Raw genomic sequence first — 23,179 nt, 5'->3', positions numbered from 1 at the left:
AATCTAATGCCGTGCAATACAGAAGCATATAAAAAACACATACTCGACCCTGAAAGTCTGGCATCTGCTGAAGTGCTTCATCTGACATTTGAAACTTAAGAGCATCGACTTCCTCTCTATGACTCTTTATCAATTTTGCTAGTTTGATGTGTTCCCCCAATTTAACACACCCATGACACTTATTCTGTGCCATCTTCTGCAATAGGCCATTCCATTTGTGATAAACGCTCACAACTTCCAAGTCACTCAACCTCAGATCTGCCATGGAACTTCCTTTAGAAATCTCAACTTTGGAGAAAGTTAAGTTTTATAAGAAATACGCAAGTATACAAATCTGGTACAGAAATATTACATAGATTATGTAATATTAGATTGGTTTGGTTGGTAACTATAATGCTGCCCCAATAATTATTATTTTGGGGCATTGAAAGAAAATACCTTTCACTGGATCCAATGCCTGAGGGTACTTTCCATCAGATTTTTTATCTAATAGCTCTTGCACAGTCTTAGAATAAGCAGCACTGCTATTATCTTCTAGAAGCCCACTTTGATTAATCTTCACTTTGCAATTGCATATAGATAGGATCTCTTTATTGTCAATCTCCCTAACCTCATAATTCACACCAGCAGCACTACCATGGTGAGGTAATTTTATGTTGACAACACCTGATCCTTTGCGAGCAGTGGGGGAAGAATAATATTCATCATCAAAACCACGTTTTGCTTTTGGTGCCAGTATCTGAAAATCAGCAGTCTTCTTATCTTGCAAATTACCACCAGTCAAGGAAGCTTGTGAAGTTGGTGGTAATTCCGGTGTTAGGACTAAAGCTATGTATCGTTTAGTATTAGTATTAGCAGAAGGTACTTTTACAATGACTCCAAGCAAGTGATCTTGGTCCTGCCAATTATGAACAAATAATTTCATTGAATATAATTATGAACAAAAAATTTCATTGAATATGAAATTGTTGTACCTTCTATAGTTCTTATGTACATATTATTTGGGACAAAAGAAAGTTTTCAAATCTTTAACACAGGGTGCATTGAACATATAACATGGTCAATAATAAAAACAAAGGCACACCTTATCAAATTAACCCAAAAAAGGTTAGTGAGTGAATTCAACAAATGCATGAAAATCCAGAAAATGAGCATTTGAAGATTTCAACAAGGAAGAACATGTAAAATCAAATCTGGTGTTGCAATCTTGACCTGTTGCTTAATTAAGGATTGTGAGTAAGAAGTGTTAGAGGGAGTCAGTTGTGGATCTCTAGGAAGATGGCGGGCACTTCAATGGCTCAAGATCGCTTGAGGCCTTGGAGAAGACCAAGGCAGCCATAGAGATAGAGAGGACAGCAGCGAGGGACCTTGAACACTTAGGTGGTTATGTTGTGTGCAAGATAGACTAGTGCTCTTATCTTGCTGTGTATTATGATGTGATTATAATTGTGTTGTGGCTGCATTCATGACACCGTTATATAGACTCCAAGAGTATTGGAGCCCAAGCCACCTCTGGACAGCTGGTGAGCTCCCCTCAACTTGACATGAAGGTGATATCAGCCCTATTGTTGCATCCTATGATTCAGGCTCTTGGGAAGGGTGTATCATAGGAACTGCAAAGGTAGATATGATATCTCGGGGAGTGTATCATGCATGCAGCAGGCGTGAGTGGAAGATCAAGGTTCCCTCTCTCTAATACTGGTCAACATGGAACTACCATTCCAAAAAAGATAACCGGGCAACCTTGATGAACCCATAATCTTAGCCTCTGATCCACAATCCTCTAATGATCTGATGACTAGGTCATGCTCAAAGCATACGCAACCAAGTGATTTAAGTAAAGTGATCCCAACTTAGGGAGTGAGTGCATAGGGAGACATAGGTGAGCTAAGGGCCAGGCTATGTTGCAGCTGAGTGGGGGTGATTGAGCGGACGTGGTCACTCCCGAGCATTCCCTATGAGAGTGAGGCACGAAGGACCATGGTGAGCGGTATATTGCCGAGCACGATAGCTTAGCTCTGCCACATGATGCAAACTACGTCAGGCACTTCATATTTTGACTCATTTGTTTTGGAACTCTTGCTTACTAGGGCAGTAGCCAGCCTAGTGAGTTGACTATCCAGCCTTGTGTTTATTGTTTCCTAAAGTGATCATGAATATATTATATATACATGGCCTCTACTTCATTAATTGGTAAGCCAAATAATTTTTTTCATTCTTTTCGGTATCAGAGCCTCCTTAGACCACCCATCACCACCGACTACCTTTTTTCTTCTCTCTAGCCTCTGATAGCCCTATCCAACTCCTTTTCTCCCTCAGCCCAGCCTCTCAACCCAACCTTCGCAGCCCCTCTTCTTCCTTGTCTTCACCTCGGTAGGCCTTCTTTATCCCTGCTGAGGCTTTGGTTGCGGCCGACCAGACTTGGTTCTGGTCTTACGTGCTTCAGCTACCTCTTTAGATGGTTCGTGGCTGTTTTTTTCCCCCTCCCTTCTTGGGGTGATTAGACTGATGTATTAAGTCCTGTTAAAATGTACCAAAACCTACCACTACACCTACTCCACCCACTTCACCTACTCTCCACCTACTCCTCACCTACTACTCACCTACTACACACCTACTACACACTCACCCTCTCCTATATATAGGAATCATTGTAACCATATCAATACATCAATCAATAATACATCAATTTTAACATGGTATCAGAGCAAGGTTAAGACCTTCGTATTTCTCGCTTCACCGGCGGGCGGCAACCTTGCCTTGGCCGCCCGCCGGACCTCAACCTATTCCGCTTATTTTCTACACATACCTTCCCATCATTGCCCAAATCCACCACATGTACTCATCTTCCCCTATATACACCGCCAGATTCCTTTAATTTTGCCTGGAGAAAGTTCCAAGTTCCATGTATCTATACCGCTCTCTGTGTGTTTTGTCTCTGTGCCATTTTGTAGAATTTGGCTATGTACTCTAGGCTTTGTTGGTTCTGTTGATTCAGATAGATTCATAGAGAGTTTATGAGATGAGTTTTCTCTCCAAAAAAAAAAAAAAAAAATACCAGGGCAGCTCATGAGGCTGTCGTCGTCCTTTAGTGGCACATCAGAAGCAGAATCAGCAGCAACACTACTTCTTGGTTTCAAATATTTTTTCGCTAGAACTGCTGATCTTGTTGACGTTGGTGTGAGCAATTCCAGATGGTCCAACCCACTAGTAATATTATCTTGCTTGTAGCAGGTTGTGGGCTTGGTTTTGTCTCTGACATTAATGTTGGCCTAGGAGGTGTTGGAAGATAGCTCTTCGTGGTTTGGGTATTACTATTATTATTTACACACGCTGTTCTCTCTCTCTTTTTTCACTTTTCAACCCATGTGCACTTGTTTTTATTCTACTTTTTGACAGGTTAATGGATTGACACTATCAACCCATGTGCGCTTGTTTTTATTCTACATTTTATTATTATTATTATTATTATTATTATTATTATTCTTAAAAAAAAAAAAAAAAAAAAAAAAAAAAAAAAAAAAACCACACCCAGCAAAGGCAACATAAAATAAACTAAAAACATATCAACACACTGCTGCAACAGTAAAGAAAAAAGGGCAACACACATTACACTTGCTTTCTTTATTTATTTCTTTCTTTCTTTATTTATTTCTCTCTTTATTTATTTATTTCTTTCTTTTCATTCCTTTACTTATTTATTTGTTTGTTCATCCACCGCCCACATCCCTCACTTTATTTAAACCTCCTTTTATTTTATTATCTACTCCACATACCCATCATTCTTTTCCCCACTACAAAATATTATACTAGCCTTCATGGATTCCCCTGGCTTCCACCACTTTATTTTATTTTTTATTATTATTATTATTTTTTTTTTTTAAAAAAAAAAAACTAACTAAAAAAAAAAAAAAAAAAAAAAACCAAAGAAGAAGACGGACTGCACACCAAACTCATTTTATTCATGTCGGGGCTCACCCCGATCACCATTTTACAAAAAAAAAAAAAAAACCACACAAAAACAACCACACCCACAGTGGGATTTTTCTTTTCCCTTCTCTACTCTATTGCAGGTCTCTTCTTCTTACTTTTCTCTTGGGTGTCCCGTGCCAGTCCGGTCTCCGTGCTTCCTAATCCGCCAAGCACGTTCACTCCCCCATACTCCTCCACTGCAGCATATGGCGGCCCTCCAAATCGGAACATAACGGTGGCCTTCCGCTTCAGCTCCTTATTTTCCGCCTTTAGGACACTCATCTCTGCTCGCGCATCCTTATACATGCGCTGGAGCAGAGCCAGTTGGGCGTTTAACTGCTGCACCTCATTTGTCCTACTCTGCAGCCGGTTCGACAAATTTGTAACCGCAGTCATGGTTTCCACACATGACTTCAATGTATACTGATTGGCCTCCACATCCGACTGCACTGCCATTCTTTGCTCCACAGACCGCATAGGAAAGTTCAACGGAGCAAACTCCGGGGCGCTTGGTTGAGGTTCCAGTGCCACCGCACCAGTTATCTCTCTTGTTGACTCGTTGAGGTCGGGAAAGAGAGTGAGCAGACCGCGGGAAGACGAAGCCATTTTTTTTGGGCAACAGAGTGTTACAGAGTATCTTTCTCAGCAAAACGAAGAATTTTTCAGAGGTTTCTCTCAGTTTTTCTATCTCAGCCTCAGCCTCAGCCTCAGCCTCAGCCTCCGTCTTGGTTAAATAGCCGAGGCAGCCACGCGTATCGCGCGCCACTTGACGCCAGACGACAAACGGGCGCGCCAGCCAAGGCACTCACGTGCCTCGCCATCATATCTGGCACGCCTTTTTATGGATTGGGCACGCCTTTTTATGGCACGCCTTTTTATGGATTGGGCACGCCTTTTGATGGCACGCCTTTTGCAAGATTGGGCACACCTTTTGAGGGTGCGACTTTTTAGGGGTCCGACAAGACTCTGTAAACTGTCCCGACATTGATTCCGGTTAGCTCCTTTATGGGTCCGACAAGACTCTGTAAACTGTCCCGACATTAATTCCGGTTAGCTCCTTCATGGGTCCGACAAGACTCTGTAAACTGTCCCGACATTGATTCCGGTTAGTTTCTACAAGGGTCCAGCAAGACTCCGTAAACTGTCACAACAACTGTCACAACATTGTCTGCTACAACGGTCCGACATGACCCCATAAACTGTCTTCTACATTGGTCTGACACAATCATCCAGTGTCCTCTACAACGTTGTGACACCACCATACAGTGTCTTCACCATCGGTCTGACACGACCATACAGTGTCTCCTATCCTCTTTTATTTTTATGTATTTTCTTGTTTTGTTAGTCTCTCCAAATTCAAGTTGGTTAGTTCCTACCCCCCTTGAGTTTGCGGGGGCCTGTTAAAATGTACCAAAACCTACCACTACACCTACTCCACCCACTTCACCTACTCTCCACCTACTCCTCACCTACTACACACTCACCCTCTCCTATATATAGGAATCATTGTAACCATATCAATACATCAATCAATAATACATCAATTTTAACAAGTCCCTTTGTCTGTCCTTTTATTCTTTTGGGTTATCAGGTTTATTCGGTAGCATCTATTTAGATAAGCCGTTGAGTTTTTTCCGGCTTCTTATTTTTTCTTGGACTGTGTTGCTATCTTTGTGTGTTTTTTAGCCCCTCTTCTTGCACCATGACTGATTCATCCTTTGTTGATATACCCACCAAGCCTGCTCTTGGGTCTCCTCATCTCCCTAATTTACAAGAGTTACAGACTCAGATTGGTCAACTTCAGGCACAGCTCGGATCTCTTACTGCCTGTTCTCCTAGCCCATCATCTACCACTGCTGCCACCCTTACAATAGGTATTTCTACTACTTTCCATGTTCGGTCTACTAGTCCCTCATGGGTTCTGGATTCTGGGGTTAATGATCATATAATGGGTGAGTTTTCATTTCTTTCTTCGCAAGTCCCTACTACTATTGCCCAATCTATGTGTCTTGCCGATGGTTCGTTATCCTCTATTCGTCATAAGGGTGTAATGTCTTTATTCCCTACCATTACTTTATCATTTGTTTTACATGTTCCAAAGTTTGCATATAATTTTAATTTGTTAATCGTCTTGCCAAACAATTTAATTGTGTTGTCATATCTTCTTACCCTCATCTTACCTTTTACAGGACATGAGTTCGAAGAGGATTTTTGGCAAGGGCTATGAGCGTGATGGGCTGTACTACTTTAGGGATGCACCAGACAAGCTTTCCACTTGTTCCTTAGCTAGTTTTCAGGCCCCTGTTTTGCCTGCTTCTATGTCTTGTGCTTTTAATATTCAAACTTTAAAATTATGGCATGCTCATATGGGTCATATTAATGTTTGGTATTTATGTCAACTTTTTCCTTCATTTAATAAAGCTTGCAAAGATTCTAAGTTTCATTGTATGATTTATGAGTTGTCAAAGAATACCCGTACTAGCTATATCCCTTATATGACTCGTGCTCCTAGTGCTTTTGATCTTACACATTTTGATGTCAGGGGCCCTTCCACTGTCACTGCTTTTTCTAGTCATAGATATTATGTGACTTTTATTGATGATCACACTAGGTGCACTTAGTATTATTCAAAGAGCGCCTAGGCGCAAGGTCCAGCCATGCCCACCCCTTGCGCCTTGCAATGGTCAAGGCGAGGCGACTTCACTAAGGAGCGATTAAAGCGTACGACTGGAACAAGGTGCAATTAAGCCCAAGGCGTAGTACTTGAGGGTTTTTTTTTTTATTATTTGAATTGGACCACTGAAATTACATGGGTCAGGTATAGCAGATTATATCCTTCAAATGTACATGCTAATATTGTCGATTTAGGCCCAAATCAACATCAACAAATGAAAAAACAAGCCCTAATCCAAAACTCTGAAGAAGTTGAACTTGTTGTCCAGTCCTGGAGCTTCAAATGTGTAGGCATGTTCTTTTTCTCTTTGTTTCTTTGTCTCTTCTTTCCCTTCTATACGTCTGCTCTTCTCTTCGCCAGTCGTCCTCTTCTTCGTCTGTTCTTCTCTTCCCCATGCCACCTTCTTCTTATTTTTCGTTTATGTTTTGGAATGCTCTGTTTTTGTCTATAGAGTTAGGTTGAGCTGAGATTTTTAGGGTTTCAAATATACCTATGCTGTCTTCTTCTTCGTGTTCTCCTCTGCTTTTCTTTCGCTTTTATTTTCTACTTTTCTTCTTCTTTTTATTTTATTTTATTTTCTTCTCTGCTTTTCTTCTCTAGATTGCTCTGTTTATTAAATATTTATTTTGAATTGATCTGTTTCTTCTCTACTTTTATGATTTAGTTGACCTTTAGATCATGGATATTCGTGTTTTACATTGAACTTTGAAATATTACTCATTTGTCTATGTTAAAATAGTGATATTTGTTGGTATTTATTTTTTTAAAATGCTTGGTCTATGTTATACCAATTAGTTATTTGCTTATATGCCTCATATTAAATTATATTATTTTAACCTGCCATGGTGCACCTTACTTCGATGGAACCCGCGCATCGCTTTGCGCCTTGCGCCTAAGGCCTTAGGAGACCTTGGCGCCTTGGTGCGCTTATTGCTTTTAATAACATTGGATGCACTTGGGTTTATCTAATTCGTCGTAAGTCTGATGTCTCTCATTTTTGTCCAATTTAGATTGTTAAAACTAAGTTTCATGCAATTGTTAGGACTATCTGTTCTGATAGTGGTGGGGAATATATTTCTAATGCATTTCATTCCCATCTTAATCAAACCGATATTCTTCAACAACTTATTTGTCTTTGGACCCTTGAACAAAATGGTGTTACTGAACGCAAAAATCGCCAAATTATGTCTGTTGTCCGATGTCTTCTTCGAGGTATGGGTGTTCCCAAGTCTTATTGGCATCTGGTTGTCCTTACTGCTGTTTACCTCATTAATAAGATCACTTAGAAAATATGAAGAAGAAGAACTCCAAAAATATGAGGAAGAAGGAATATATTTCTGTTATATTCAAAACTTCTTATCTTACAAGACCAAATGACACTCCTTATATAGGAGATATTACAAACATCATCATAACCCATTATATGCCACTTACATATTATATATTACCACTATCTACCACTATCATATTATATACATGCCACTATCTACCACCAACACCACTATCATATTCTATACATGCCACTATCTACCACCAACACCATTATCATATTCTATACAAACCACTATCTACCACCAACACCACTATCATATTCTATACATGCCACTATCTACCACCAACACCACTATCATATTATATACATGAACACAATTTCCAGCACTCCCCCTCAAGCTGGTTTGAAGATATCTTCCATAGCCAGCTTGCTAGTCAGCTTATCAAATTGCTTCTTGTGTAGTCCCTTCGTTAGCACATCAGCTAATTGTTCACCTGTTGGAAGGTAGGTCATACAGATTATGCCAGCATTGATTTTCTCCTTGATGAAATGTTTATCCACTTCTATATGTTTTGTGCGATCATGTAGAACTGGATTATGAGCTATAGATATAGCTGCTTTGTTGTCACAATAGACCTTCATAGGTGTCGGGTGAGAAAGCTTTAATTCTTCAAGAATTCTTTTAATCCACATTACTTCACAGATTCCATGGGCAACAGCTCTGAACTCTGCTTCTGCACTACTTCTAGCTACCACATTCTGTTTTTTACTCCGCCATGTAACTAGGTTCCCACCTACAAAGGAGCAGTATCCGGATGTTGATCTCCTGTCTGTAACACTTCCTGCCCAGTCTGCATCTGTGTATACTTCAACTTGAAGATGTCCATGTTTCTTGAACAGTAAGCCTCTCCCTGGAGTTCCTTTCAAATATCTTAAGATCTTATAAACGGCCTCAAAGTGCTCTGCCCCTGGTGAGTGCATGAACTGACTTACCATGCTGACTGCAAAGGCAATATCAGGCTGCGTATTAGACAAGTAAATCAATTTCCCTACAAGTCGCTGATATTGTTCTCTCTCTTTGACTTCTTCAGCCTTAGCAGCTTGTAACTTCAAGTTAGGCTCGATCGGAGTCTCCGCCATCTTACAACCAAGCATACCTGTTTCTCCAAGGAGATCAAGAACATATTTTCTCTGATTAACGAATATACCTTCCTTGGATCTTGCAAATTCCATTCCGAGGAAATACTTGAGGGCTCCCAGATCCTTAATGTGAAATTCTTTTGCGAGTTTCTCTTTGAGGGCTGCTAACTCTGCTTCATCATTACCAGTTAAAATGATGTCATCAACATAAACAATCAAAATTGCAATTTTACTGTTTTTTGAATGTTTATAAAATATTGTGTGATCTGCTTGACTCTGCGAGAAGCCACAACTGATAACTGCCTTCCCAAAGCGTTCAAACCACGCTCTTGGTGATTGTTTGAGTCCGTATAATGACTTGTTCAATCTGCATACTATGTCACTTCCAAGTCTCTGCTCAAATCCCGGCGGTAGGCTCATGAACACCTCCTCTTCAAGATCACCATTGAGAAATGCATTTTTAATGTCAAGTTGATGTAGAGGCCAATCTGAATTTACTGCAAGAGATAACAGTACTCTGATGGAATTTATTTTAGCAACAGGAGCAAACGTCTCCTGATAGTTGATCCCATAAGTTTGAGTGAAGCCTTTAGCCACCAGTCTCGCCTTGTATCTCTCAACGCTTCCATCTGCGTTACATTTTATCGTAAACACCCATTTACACCCAACTGTTTTCTTGTCTTTGGGTAGATCAACTATCTCCCAAGTACCACTTCTCCTTAAAGCATTCATCTCCTCCATGACTGCTAATTTCCAATTCGGATCATCCAATGCTTCCTGTATATTCCTTGGAACAAACAAGTGTGAAATCCTAGATGTGAAAGCTCTATGGTTTTTAGACAGTCTTTGATAGGAGAGGTAATTTGCAATAGGATGTTTAATGCAATTTCGGACACCTTTCCTAATTGCTATAGGTACATCAAGGTCGGAAATAGAAGGAATAGGATTACCTAAAATTTCGATGTCAGAACTCGGGTGGACATTCGGGTCATTAGGATGGACATTCGGGTCATTATTCCTCAGATGAAATCGCTTCCTAGTATAAACCTGAAGCTCAGGATTTAGATCATTTTGTAGTACTTCTCCCCCTAAACAAGAATCTTCTTGACTAGGCACCATAGAACTGGGTTCTCCTAAGTGATCATTATCAGACAGATGTGGTTTTTGTGTAGGATAAATGACATTGGGGAGCGGGATAGAAATATCCCAAAAACGGTCTTCTACTCCACTTGTCTCCCCCTGAAGAGAAGTGTTGGGGAAATAGGATTTTGTTTCCACAAATGACAGATCCATACTCACATGAAATTTCTTGTTTTGAGGATCGAAGCACTTATACCCCTTTTTGTTTGAGGAATAACCCAAAAAAACACATTTTATAGCACGGGGGTCAAGTTTTGAACGAAATTGACTGGGAACATGAACATAGGCAGTACATCCAAAAACTTTGGCTGGTAAATCAGAAAACAACCTCGTGTCAGGAAAAAAAGTTTTGAGACAATCAAAAGATATTTTGTATGTTAACACCTTTGTAGGCATCCTGTTTATCAAATAAGAGGCTGTTAAAATTGCTTCACCCCATAAATATTTAGGAACATGCATGTAAAACATTATAGCACGTGCTACTTCAAGTAGATGTTTATTTTTTCGTTCTGCAATGCCATTTTGTTGAGGGGTATCCCGACATGTAGATTGATGAAAAATCCCCTTTTTTTCCAAAAACTCACCCAACTGCTCATTGAAATATTCTGTTCCATTATCAGAATGTAAAATACCAATTTTGGTTTGAAATTGGTTTTCAATCATATTGTAAAAATTTGTGAATAAATTTTTCACGTCAGATTTTTTGTTCATCAAATAAATCCAACATAAGCGGGTATGGTCATCAATAAATGTAACAAACCATCTTTTACCAGAAAGAGTAGTGATTTTAGAAGGGCCCCAAACATCACTATGAATCAAATAAAAAGGTTTTGAAGCCTGGCAAGGTTTTGGCAAATAAATAGAGCGATGAAATTTTGCAAAAATGCAACTTTCACAATGAAAAGAAGAACAATCAATCCCTTTAAATAATTCTGGAAATAAATGTTTCAGATAAAGAAAACTAGGATGTCCTAGCCTATAGTGCCATAGCATTATTTTTTCTCGAACAGAGATTGAACTAGTACTATTAAAACTCTGAGCTTTTTTATTACTAACAGGTACTTCATCAAAGTAGTAAAGACCTTCAAGCATCCTAGCACGCCCAATCATCATCCCCGAGTTCTGGTCCTGAAATTCACAATGGGATTCAAAAAATGTAACACGACAATTAGAATCCTTAGATAGTTTACTGACAGACAAAAGGTTACAGGCTAAGTTGAGGACGTGAAGAACAGCATTGAGATTAATTTTCTCAGTTAGTTTAATAAATCCTTTTCCTGCAATAGGTGAAAAACTACCATCGGCTATTCTGATTTTGTCATGACCAGAACAAGGGAAATAGGTACTAAATAAATGGGAAAAACTAGTCATGTGATCGGAGGCACCGGAATCTATGATCCACGGAGAGAAGTTTAGGCAAGAGAAGGCTTTAGGATTTCTACCTGTTTGTGCCAACAAAACACTAGGAGTACCGGATGAGGAGTTGGATTTTATCAGCTTTAAGAGTTGATCAATCTGCTCTTTGTTGAAGGGACCTGAATCGGCTTCATTAGCGGTAGGAAAGCCACGATTCTTCTCTCCTTGTTTGCTGCTTTTCCAGTTGACAGGTTTGCCATGGATCTTCCAACACGTTTCGCGTGTATGGCGAGGCTTGTTGCAAAAATTACACCAGACCCGTGGCTTATCATCAAACCTGCGCTGGTAATTTGCAGCCTTGTTGGCCGCAGCATCGCTAATTAAAGCAGAAATTTCAATTGATTCACCATTACCTTTTTTCTTAAGCATGACGCTCCTTCGGCTCTCTTCCCTTCTGACTTCGGCAAATACTTCGCCAATGGATGGGAGAGGAGGTCTGCCAATAATTCTTCCTCGCACTTCATCGAACTCAATGTTGAGGCCGGCAAGAAACTTGTAAATACGGCTGTCTTCCACAGTTTTCTTGTGGTGGTTGCAGTCGTCAACCGATTTCCATTCGTATGTGTTGAAGATGTCAAGATCCTGCCACAACCTTTTCAACGAATTGAAATATTTGGTGACGGAATCATCTCCTTGACGAATCTCTCCCAACCTCAAAGTTAATTCGAAAACTTGAGATTGATTTCCTAGGTCAGAATACATCTGACTAACATTATCCCACAATTCTTGTGTAGTAGTATAGCACATGTAATTAGAGCTTATATGCTCTTCCATGGAATTGACCAACCATGTCATAACCATGGAGTTTTCAGCGTCCCAACTGTCGAACAGCGGATCATTAACAGCAGGAGCCTTCTTGTCACCAGTGATGTAACCGATCTTTCCTTGCCCACGGATATACATCCGGACAGATTGTGACCAGCGGAGAAAATTATCACCATTTAGGCGGATGGTGGTGATTTGGACAGAGTGAGAGTTGGATGTTTTCACCGGAATGGCAGCGGCTGGGGTTGAAGTGGTTTCGGACGTGACTTCCGACATGGCTATGACGGTTTTAGGGCTGCTGTGTTTTTTGTTGCTCTGATACCAACTTAGAAAATATGAAGAAGAAGAACTCCGAAAATATGAGGAAGAAGGAATATATTTCTGTTATATTCAAAACTTCTTATCTTACAAGACCAAATGACACTCCTTATATAGGAGATATTACAAACATCATCATAACCCATTATATGCCACTTACATATTATATATTACCACTATCTACCACTATCATATTATATACATGCCACTATCTACCACCAACACCACTATCATATTCTATACATGCCACTATCTACCACCAACACCATTATCATATTCTATACATACCACTATCTACCACCAACACCACTATCATATTCTATACATGCCACTATCTACCACCAACACCACTATCATATTATATACATGAACACAATTTCCAGCAAGATCCCTAGTCATGTGTTGCATGAACTCACTCCGTTTTATACCCTTATGCCCACCACTACTCTGTTTCCACTCTTATCTCGTATCTTTGGGTGTACTGATTTTGATCAAAATCGGAGTCTCACTCGTACAAAGTTAGATGACAAATCTATTCGTTGTATCTTCTTAGGGTACTCTTCCATGTCCAAAGGGTATAGGTGTTATGACCCTGTGTCTAGTCACTTTCACCACACTATGGATGTTACGTTTTGTGAGGATCTTCCTTTTTTTGGTACTAAGTTATTAACCCTTCTTTGCAGGCTTCTCCTTCTGTTACTTTCACTGTTCGCCCGGTGACCATTTTGGAGGCAGTCCCCCTTCTTCTTCTCAACCTTCGCCTCCTCCTCCATTGCAAGTATACTCCCGTCATCCACGCACTCAACCCCCCCTGCCGGCACTCCGATTTCTGGGTCAAGTATAACTCTTCTTCTTTAGCTTCTCCTCCACCTCCTCGTCGTAACCCACATCTGGATCGACATCCTCCAAATCGTTTGAGTTATTTGAGTAGTACTTACCATCCTATTTCCCAATATCTTTCCTATGATAGGGTTTTCCCTTCTTACTGTTCAAGCTTGAGTCGGAGTCCATTCCTCGTTCTATATCTGAGACCTTTCAGAATCCTAAATAGGTAGCGGCTATGCAGACTGAGATGGCGGCCTTAGAACAGAATCACACTTGGGATCTTGTACCTTTATCTCATGGGGAAAGCACAATTGGTTACAAATGGGCGTTCACCATAAAGTACCTCGTTGATGACTCAATTGACCGTTACAAAGCCCGCTTGGTGGCCAAAGGTTTCACACAGATTCTTGACAAGGATTTTGGTGCCACTTTTGCCTCTGTCGCTAAGCTTACTTTTGTATGTCTCCTTATCTCCCTTGCAGCATCTCATTCTTAGCCTCTTCATCAGCTTGATGTCAAGAATACATTTCTCCATGGAAATCTTCTTGAGACGATTTATATGGCTCCTCTACCCAGTTTTCGGGCTAAGGGGGAGTATTTGGGAAAAGTGTGCCGGTTACGCAAATCCTTGTATGGTTTGCAATAGTCACCACAAGCATAGTTTGGTCGCTTCAGTTCTGTTATTATATCTATGGGCTTTGTTCAGTGCCACTCCAATCACACTTGTATCATTCGCTGGAATTCTACAGGTCAGTGTATACTCTTGTTAGTTTATGTGGATGATATTATTCTTGCAGGTGATGACTCTCGGTATTGGTCAAGTAAAGAAGGACTTGGGCCAAATTTTTGATATTAAGGATTTGAGATGTCTCAATATTTTCTGAGAATTGAGGTGGCTCACTCAAGGGAGGAGATCTCCTTATCTCAAAGAAAGTACACTCTTGACTTGCTTCAGGATACTGGTATGTTAGGGTATAAACCTGTTTCTACTCTTGTGGATCCTAATATCAAACTCACATCAGTGTCTGGTGAGTTGCTGGATGACCCAGGCATGTATCTGTGTTTTGTTGGACACCTTATTTATTTGACCAACACTAGACCTGATTTGACATTTGCAGTTAGTACATGCATGCACCTCGTAAAGAGCACCTTGACGTAGTTCATTATATTTTGAGGTATTTAAAAACTTCTCCTAACTTGGGATTGTTCTTTATTGTTGGTCTCCAATCTGGGCTCTCCTATTTCACCGATACAGACTATGCAGGATCTAGGACTGATTGGCGTTCCACTTCTGGCTTTAGTACTTTCCATGGTGATCATCTTATCTCATGGAAAAGTAAGAAGCAAGCGGTGATTTCTAGGTCTTTTGCAAATGCTGAGTATCGGGCTATGGCACATGGGACATGTGAGATTCCTTGGATTCGCTCTATTCTGACAGAGTTGGGTTATGAGAAGACTGTTCGTTCCTCTTTATTTTGTGATAACAAATCTGCCATTATGTTAATCCTCTGATTCTGTACTTCATAAGCGTAGCAAGCATATCGAGGTTGACATACATTTCATTCAAAAAAAGGTTCCGACTGGCATTATGTGTCCATCCTTTGTCTCTTCTTCTCAGCAATTGACAGATATGTTCACAAAATCTGTGGGACCAACTTTGCTCCAATCTTCCATTGACAAGTTGTGTTGGTTGAATATCTTCACGCCAGCTTGAAGGGGAGTGTTGAATATATGAATTATTATGTTTAAATATGAAAATTAGAATACAAATTATTTTGATTATAGGAATCTTATCTTGTGTATATTGTTTCCTTATAGGAATCTTACCTTGTGTATATTATTTTCTGAAGTGTATCATGAATATATTATATATACATGGCCTCTACCTCATTGATTGGTAAGCCAAATAATTATTTTTATTCTTTTCATACTTGGTGGTGTATATGCCCTTGCTTAGGCTATTGAAGAGATGCATAAATCAGAGAAAAAGTTTTGCTTCTCCGTGACTAAAATTACAGTTCACGAAAACAGACAGAATGTCATTTGTTAATCCTTACAAGTTAACACACGCTATACTCTTAACTAACAAAGAACAATACAATGATGCACCAGTCAGCTTAAAACAAAATAAGTAGCTCTGTATGTATGTATAGCCATTGTATAATCCAATCATGTAGAATCTCAACAGTGAAGGAAAGACACAGAATTAGTCCCTGAGCTAGTCCCCAGATCCATGCAAAAAGTGTTGAGAAATACCAGAAAGGAAAAAGAACAGCAATGAACCAACATCTTAAACAATTTCAACACCTGTGCAGGCTTAGAAGACAAAACTAGCAATGCAGGAGAAAGTCCCAACAGCACACACACCAAAATAATTTATTTAAAAAATTAAAATAAAAGAAAAAAGAAAAAAGAATAAGAAATCATACTGAGATTATGAACTAACAATTGGAATCATTAAAATATACAAACATTAAATAAGAACTCACTGACTGCGACTTCACAACCATGACTCTTCCAACCGAAAGAGCTTGTTGGAAGTGGGAGGACTGCATGAGTGCCTCTGATATCTGGTTGCTATGTTTCTCAGCTTCTGAGTGCATCTCATAGTATTCCTCAATTGAGGGTTCACCCTTTATACATCTACATGCATAAATCCATGGTTATTGAACTGTGAAAATACAATGGAAGGCATAATGTAGCTCTATAAGATAAATAAGATTTACAACTTGAATACGAGTATAATAATGTTTGCTCATATAGTAGGTGAAATGATGGTATAAAGTATGAATTTTGCCTTTTAACATCATTGGACTACATAGAGAACAAAGATAACCAGAGGCTTTGATTGCTACAAGAATAATATATCCCACAATCACACACCACAGGTCCCACATCCTCTTTGATGTAAATATAAATGTATTATTAATGAATACAAATAAATTGTACCTCCATACCTTCCTTTTTTTTTTCTTTTTATCTTTTTTTTTTTTTTTTTTGGATTTACGACCTCCATACCTTCATATGCATTGGTTGTGCTATCAAATTTTTAATTTTTATTCAATGTAACAAAAAATTAAAGCATGTGTGAAAATGAAAGTATTTTTTTTTTCGTTGATAAATAAGAATATTATTAAGAAACTAAAACATCAAAGAGATGCAAAAGAATACAAAAAGGCACCCCCAAGAAAGGAACACCACACAACAAACAAAACTAAACAAATCAACCAATCACGTCATCTAAAAAGTCCAAAATGGTAAACAATCTGGATGCACCAGCCCAGACACCCAACCGCACAAAACATGAAGAAACCTTGATTCCAACCTGTTAAAATGCATGTATTATTGATTGATGTTTGATTGATTGATTTTCTGTCTATTACAAATGGTTCCTTATATAGATGTAGGTGTAGTGGATGGTGGTAGTGGTGTAGTGGGTTAGGTTAAGTGGAGTAGGGGAGGTGGTAGTGGTGTAGTGGGTTAGGTTTAGTGGAGTAGGTGAGGTGGTAGTGGTGGTAGGTGATGGTAAATTCTAACAGCCCCCCGCAAACTCAAGGAGGATAGAAACTAACCAACTTGAGTTTGGAGAGAGAAACAAAACAAGAAAATACATAAAAATAAAAGAGGATAGGAGACACTGTATGGTCGTGTCAGACCATTGGTGAAGACACTGGATGGTGGTGTCATAACGTTGTAGAGGACACTGTATGGTGGTGTCATAACGTTGTAGAGGACACTGTATGGGGGTGTCATAACGTTGTAGAGGACACTGTATGGTGGTGTCATAACGGTGTAGAGGACACTGTATGGGGGTGTCATAACGTTGTAGAGGACACTGTATGGTGGTGTCATAACGGTGTAGAGGACACTGGATGGCGGTGTCAGACCGATGTAGAAGACAGTTTATGGGGTCATGTCGGACCGTTGTAGCAGACAATGTTGTGATAGTGGTTGTGACAGTTTACAGAGTCTTGCTGGACCCTTGTAGAAACTAACCGGAATCAATGTCGGGACAGTTTACAGAGTCTTGTCGGACCCATAAAGGAGCTAACCGGAATCAATGTCGGGACAGTTTACAGAGTCTTGTCGGACCCTTGAAGGAGCTAACCGGAATCAATGTCGGGACAGTTTACAGAGTCTTGTCGGACCCTTAAAAAGTCGCACCCTCAAAAGGTGTGCTCAATCTTTCAAAAGGCGTGCCATCAAAAGGCGTGCCCAATCCATAAAAAGGCGTGCCATCAAAAGGCGAGCCCAAGTCATAAAAAGATGTGCCGGACATGATGGCGAGGCACGTGAGGGCCTTGGCTGGCGCGCCCGTTTGTCGTCTGGCGTCAAGTGGCGCGCGATACGCGTGGCTGCCTCGCTATTTAACCAAGGTTGATGCTGAGGCTGAGGCAGACAAAAAACTTCTGAAAATCCTCTGAAAAAACTCTTCCTTTGCTGAGAGAGAAACTCTGTAATACTCTGGAACCAACCCGTCTCTGAAACACTCAGCAACATGGCCTCTTCTTCCCGTCCAGCTACCCAGAACATGGCCTCCTCTTCCCGTGGTCTGCTCACGCTCTTTCCAGAACTGAACGAGTCCACAAGAGAAATAACTGGTGTTGTGGCCAGTGAACCTCAACCAAACACCTCTGGTTTTGCTCCGTTGAACTTTCCGATGCAGTCGGTGGAGCAAAAAAATGGCGGTGCAAACTGATATTGAGGCCAATCAGTATACTCTGAAGTCATGTGTGGAAACCATGACTGCGGTCACAAACTTGTCGCACCGGCTGCAGAGCAGGACAAATGAGGTGCAACAGTTAAACTCCCAGCTGGCTCTGCTCCAACGCATGTATAAGGATGCGCGAGCAGAGATAAGTGTACTAAAGGCAGAAAACAAGGAGCTGAAACGGAAGGCCACCGTGATGTTCCGATTTGGAGGGCCGCCATATGCTGCAGTGGAGGAGCAGGGAGTAGTGATCATGCCCAGTGGAGTGGGAAACACGGAGGCAACACCGGCAAGGGCCGTCCAGGACGGAGGCAAGAAGAAGAGACCGGCGGCAGAGTAGAGAAGGGAAAATCCCACTGTGGGTGTGGTGGTCTTGTTTGTGTGTGTGTGTGTTTTTTTTTTTTTTTTTTTTTTTTTTTTTTTTTTTTTTGATGTAAAATGGTGAACGGGGGGAACCCCGACATGAATAAAAGGAGTGTGGTGTGCAAGTTCGTCTTCTGCCTGGTTGTTTTTTTTTGTTTGTTTGTTTGTTTTTTTTTTTTTTTTTTGTTGTTTTTTTTTTTTTTTTTTTTTTTTTGGTTGTGCAAAAATAAAAAAAGAAACAAAAAAATAAAAATAATAATAATGATAATAATAATAATACTAATAAGAATGGTCTGTGCAATAGATGAAAAGAAACATAGATATATAGATATAGAGATAGATTAAAATAAGAGAAAGTGGAGTGGGGTTGATTAAATAAAAAAAAGAAAGAAAAGGGGCTCTTTATGCAGGTGTATGTCGGCTGAGAATGCATTACGGAATTCAAAGAGAATAAAAAAAAAATAAAGGGTTTGAAAGTGGAAAATAAAGAAAAGAAAAGAAATGGGGAACATGTGGGTTGATTATTAGAGAGAGAGAATGAGTGATGAACAACATGATACGGGTGTGATTAAATAAATAAAAGAAGAATGGGTTTGCCTTGAGTAGAGAGAGAGAGGAGAGATTGGTCACCATTGCATGTCCTTTCCATTCTTTTGCCCCATCTCTCTCTGCCTCTCTTTCCTTCGACCCAAAGAACAAAATAAATTTCCAAACCCAGATCTCAAAATGGCTTTGTCGGCTTCGTCGGCGGCGGACTTGGTGAGGGAAGCCGCGGCGGAGTTGTCGATGGCGGATCGGGATTTGGCTTTGTCTAAAAACGGAGCTCCTTTGACGAAGTGGCGCTTGGCTTCGTTGGCGGAGTGATTGCGGCGAGCGAGAAGCTTGGAGAAAGCTTGTTGCGGGAGATTGTACATCCAGAGGTACATGAAGACAGTGATGAGAACAACTCACAGATTCCCCTTGATGGGTTTATGATCCAGTTCAACAAGAACACATTTGGTCTTGCTGCTGCTGGACCACTACAGGTCCCACAATTGCTACCTGGAACATCAGCGAGGACTCTTCTGCCGATGGTTTTATTCCAGAATGTTGCTTCTGGTCCTCCAAACACACTACTGCAGGTTGCTGTGAAAAATAATCAACCTGTGTGGTATTTCAGTGATAAAGTATCAGTACTGGTATTCTTCACCGAGGATGGAAATTGATGACGAGGAAGATGAGAAAACAAAGAAAGAAGAGTTTCTGGTATGTGTTTGTGATATGTGTTGAAAAACTCCCGCGGGCAGCGAAGGCAAGGTTGCCGGCCGGCTGCCCGCCGGAAAGAAAGGAGTATAGGCCTAAATCTTATAGCTCTGATACCATGTTAAAATGCATGTATTATTGATTGATGTTTGATTGATTGATTTTCTGTCTATTACAAATGGTTCCTTATATAGATGTAGGTGTAGTGGATGGTGGTAGTGGTGTAGTGGGTTAGGTTAAGTGGAGTAGGGGAGGTGGTAGTGGTGTAGTGGGTTAGGTTTAGTGGAGTAGGTGAGGTGGTAGTGGTGGTAGGTGATGGTAAATTCTAACACCAATACACCGAATGGACAACCTCCCGGAAAATACGACGGTTCCTCTCCAGCCAAATGAGCCACATCAAACATAGAGGAGCCCAAGCCTTTCAACGCCTCTTCCCCACCCAACCCCCTGCACAACTCCACAAAACCCCCAACACTCCTTCCAGTTGAACCCACTGCATCCCAAAAGTAGAAAAAATAAGAGCCCACAAGCGAGAAGCCACCGGACACTGAACAAGCAAATGGTCCACCGACTCCGAAGCAACACAACACATACAACACCAATTAACCAAAACATGCCCCCGACAAACCAGATTATCGATAGTCAAAATACTGTCAAAAGCCGCTATCCACACAAAGAAAGCGACCTTAGATAGAACACCTGTGACCCAAATCCAACACCAAGGAAACTCCCCCTTTATAGCACCACATAAACCCAAGTAAAAAGAAGAAACCAAGAAAATACCCTTAGAACTTGGCCCTCCCCAAATCAAGACATCTTCCCCCACACTTGCAATTGGCACCCCATAAAGAAAAGCTAGCAAATCTACAATCTACCCAAGTTCCCAATCCTGATCCCACCTCCAACCCCAGCCGCCCCCCCCTAAAAAAAAAAGAAGAAGCCACCACCGCATCCGGATCTATCACAAGACAAAAAATCAGCAAGAATCGATCCTGCAACACCTCCACACCACACCACCGATCCTTCCAAAATCGAGCCCTCACACCAGAATCCACCCAAAAATGAACTTGTTCCCAAAACTCCCCCCTCCCCAACCAAATACCTTTCCATAACCCACACCCATGAGACCCCCTCACATTCCTTGTACTCCAATCACCATGATCCACCTCATATTACAATTACAACCAAATATGCTCCATCTCAACTTAGATTACTACAACATTTTTATTTAGCCTCCCCACCAAAATTTTTCAAGGCGAATGCATAATGTGAATCATTTTACCTCTCATGAAGCAAGGTGCAAGTATTTCAAAATTTGAAATTTTATATTTAGTAAATAAATAAAAAATATTTTTAAAAAGTAAAAAAAATTAAAATTAAATGTAAATGTGTAAATATTTTTTTTTCAAAAAAAAAAAAAAGCCCTTATAAAATGTGGAATCGACATTCTTAATTTCAATTATGGAGCTTCTCACTTGAACCTTAGTTTTGTATTTTTTCTTGGTTCATCATTTACTTAATTTTCCCATGGCATATAGTTACAAAACAGATTTTTATTTACTATTTTTTTTTTATGTTTAAACCACGTATTAAAATAGGTTTAACAACAATCCAAAACAAGCCATCCATTTGTACTACTCATATGCTTAAGCGCAAAAAGTGTACAAGGCGCACACCTCATACAATGATGTGCAAGGCTTTAGGGAATGTTGTCTAAAAATCAAAGCCTCAATGTGTTTTGTCTTAGCGTCACCTTGAGATGAGCCTCCATAACACCTTTTAAAACTTTGGTCACCACAAAAGTGGGGGAAGGAAGACTACCTACCTATTACCTCTTCAAACCCTACTATAAGTTGGACCCATGTGCCCCTATTACAAGTACAACATTTTATTTATCTTTGGAAATAAATAAATAAATAAATAAAGCTAACCAATGTTGCTCAAAATAAGTAAAGCCTCTTAAAAACTGTAACTTCCAAATTTAGAGATTCATGCATTTGACTTCCTTATGAATCTGGTCTTCTCTCTAGAAAACTAAATGAAAACTAGTCAAGCTACATCCAAAGAACAATAAATTTTGCCAGAATAAGATATTTTGTTAAAGAAGAATACAATTCATTGGGTGCAGGTGATGTTGGTGTCCATGAAGAGTGTGCCACATTTCTAATTCAATTTATGGAGCCTGATATTAAAGCCAACACTCATGACGAGTGATGAGTGGGCAAGATAGTCACATGGCTTGCCCTTAAAAGCCACCTGACCTCATGCACCTAAAGAACTATACCTAACTATTTTCCTTCATTAAGCCCTCTATCAAGCATCATATTTACTCACAAATCATTTTGTAAGCAATCATTCATCAGTTGAAGCATCCAAATGCATCACAAAGCACATAAATATTACTACTCAAATGGAACTGCTTAATACAGAACAAAAGGTTACTATTATAACACAAATATATAATTTCAATTCAAAAAGGCATACTTATATACTGCAACTAATACCAGCTACAAGGATGCCCAGAGAAAATATAGTTTATCATGAGGAACACGAAAACTCTAGCAGACAAGTTGGCAATCCCAATTCTCCTCTAAACATACATACTCGATAGTTTTCGTAGGCAGAGCAAGCTTTCGCATTAGCAGTTGTTGTTTCTCTGGAAGTTTCTTCTGAGAATGAAATTCAGCAAAACTTCTTTTCAACATGTCCTCCACCTGCAGTGATTCCCCAATCAACATGGGCAAAATTAACTTTTAGGACGAGAAAACTATTGAGAGATAGCTTTAACCTTAAATGAATGTACTTGGAACAAGGGGAACAAGAAATTATTTTTGGTGTATATAGATAGAGCAGAATGGTGAAAAAGGATTCATGTAGCCTATCCCATTGGGACACAAGGCTTACTTTGGTATAATTTGGTTTGGTTTGGTTTGGGAAAGAGCACAGTTGAAAGTGTGTATATGTATATTTAAGACTGGGTCTGTTTTGCTCAAGACAACCATGTTAATTACGTGGAGGATGTTCCCACTTCAATTAGCTAAAAAAAACAGAAGAGAAAAGGATACTTAATTTAAATTATATACATATACACATGGTAATGAAAAAGATCCATGTCATGAACAACACAATGTTGATAGGCAGACATAAATTCTTTTTAGACAAAAATAAACTTATTGAAATTCTTATCAGCTATCATTAAATCACAATAACTAGAAAAATATATGAGGAAAAAGAACATATTAAAAGACATCCAAATTAATTGGGTGACAATTATTCACCCGTTAATTGGAAAAATTGATACTTTGTCAAGCTTTTGAATTTGATTGATAGACTTATGGCA

General features: G+C 39.8%; 1 protein-coding gene across 1 annotated transcript in view; it reads right to left on the bottom strand.

Annotated features, from left to right (window-relative positions):
* The window catches only part of LOC114297334 (RNA helicase, ATP-dependent, SK12/DOB1 protein), an 86,674-nt gene that overhangs the window by 1,871 nt on the left and 61,624 nt on the right, over nt 1-23,179 (bottom strand). The window contains exons 17-20 of the mRNA XM_028241750.2: nt 22,444-22,553; nt 16,013-16,166; nt 439-898; nt 44-258 (exon numbers count right to left, since the gene is read on the bottom strand). Coding sequence (XP_028097551.2) covers nt 44-258; nt 439-898; nt 16,013-16,166; nt 22,444-22,553 — 939 coding nt within the window. The remainder of the gene's footprint in view (nt 1-43; nt 259-438; nt 899-16,012; nt 16,167-22,443; nt 22,554-23,179) is intronic.

The sequence above is a fragment of the Camellia sinensis genome, chromosome 14 (assembly GCF_055761805.1).
Source record: "Camellia sinensis isolate YWXY chromosome 14, ASM5576180v1, whole genome shotgun sequence".
Classification (NCBI taxonomy): Eukaryota; Viridiplantae; Streptophyta; class Magnoliopsida; order Ericales; family Theaceae; genus Camellia; species Camellia sinensis.
The sequence above is the reverse complement of the archived record's forward strand: the minus strand, read 5'-3'. Positions and strand labels throughout refer to the sequence as shown.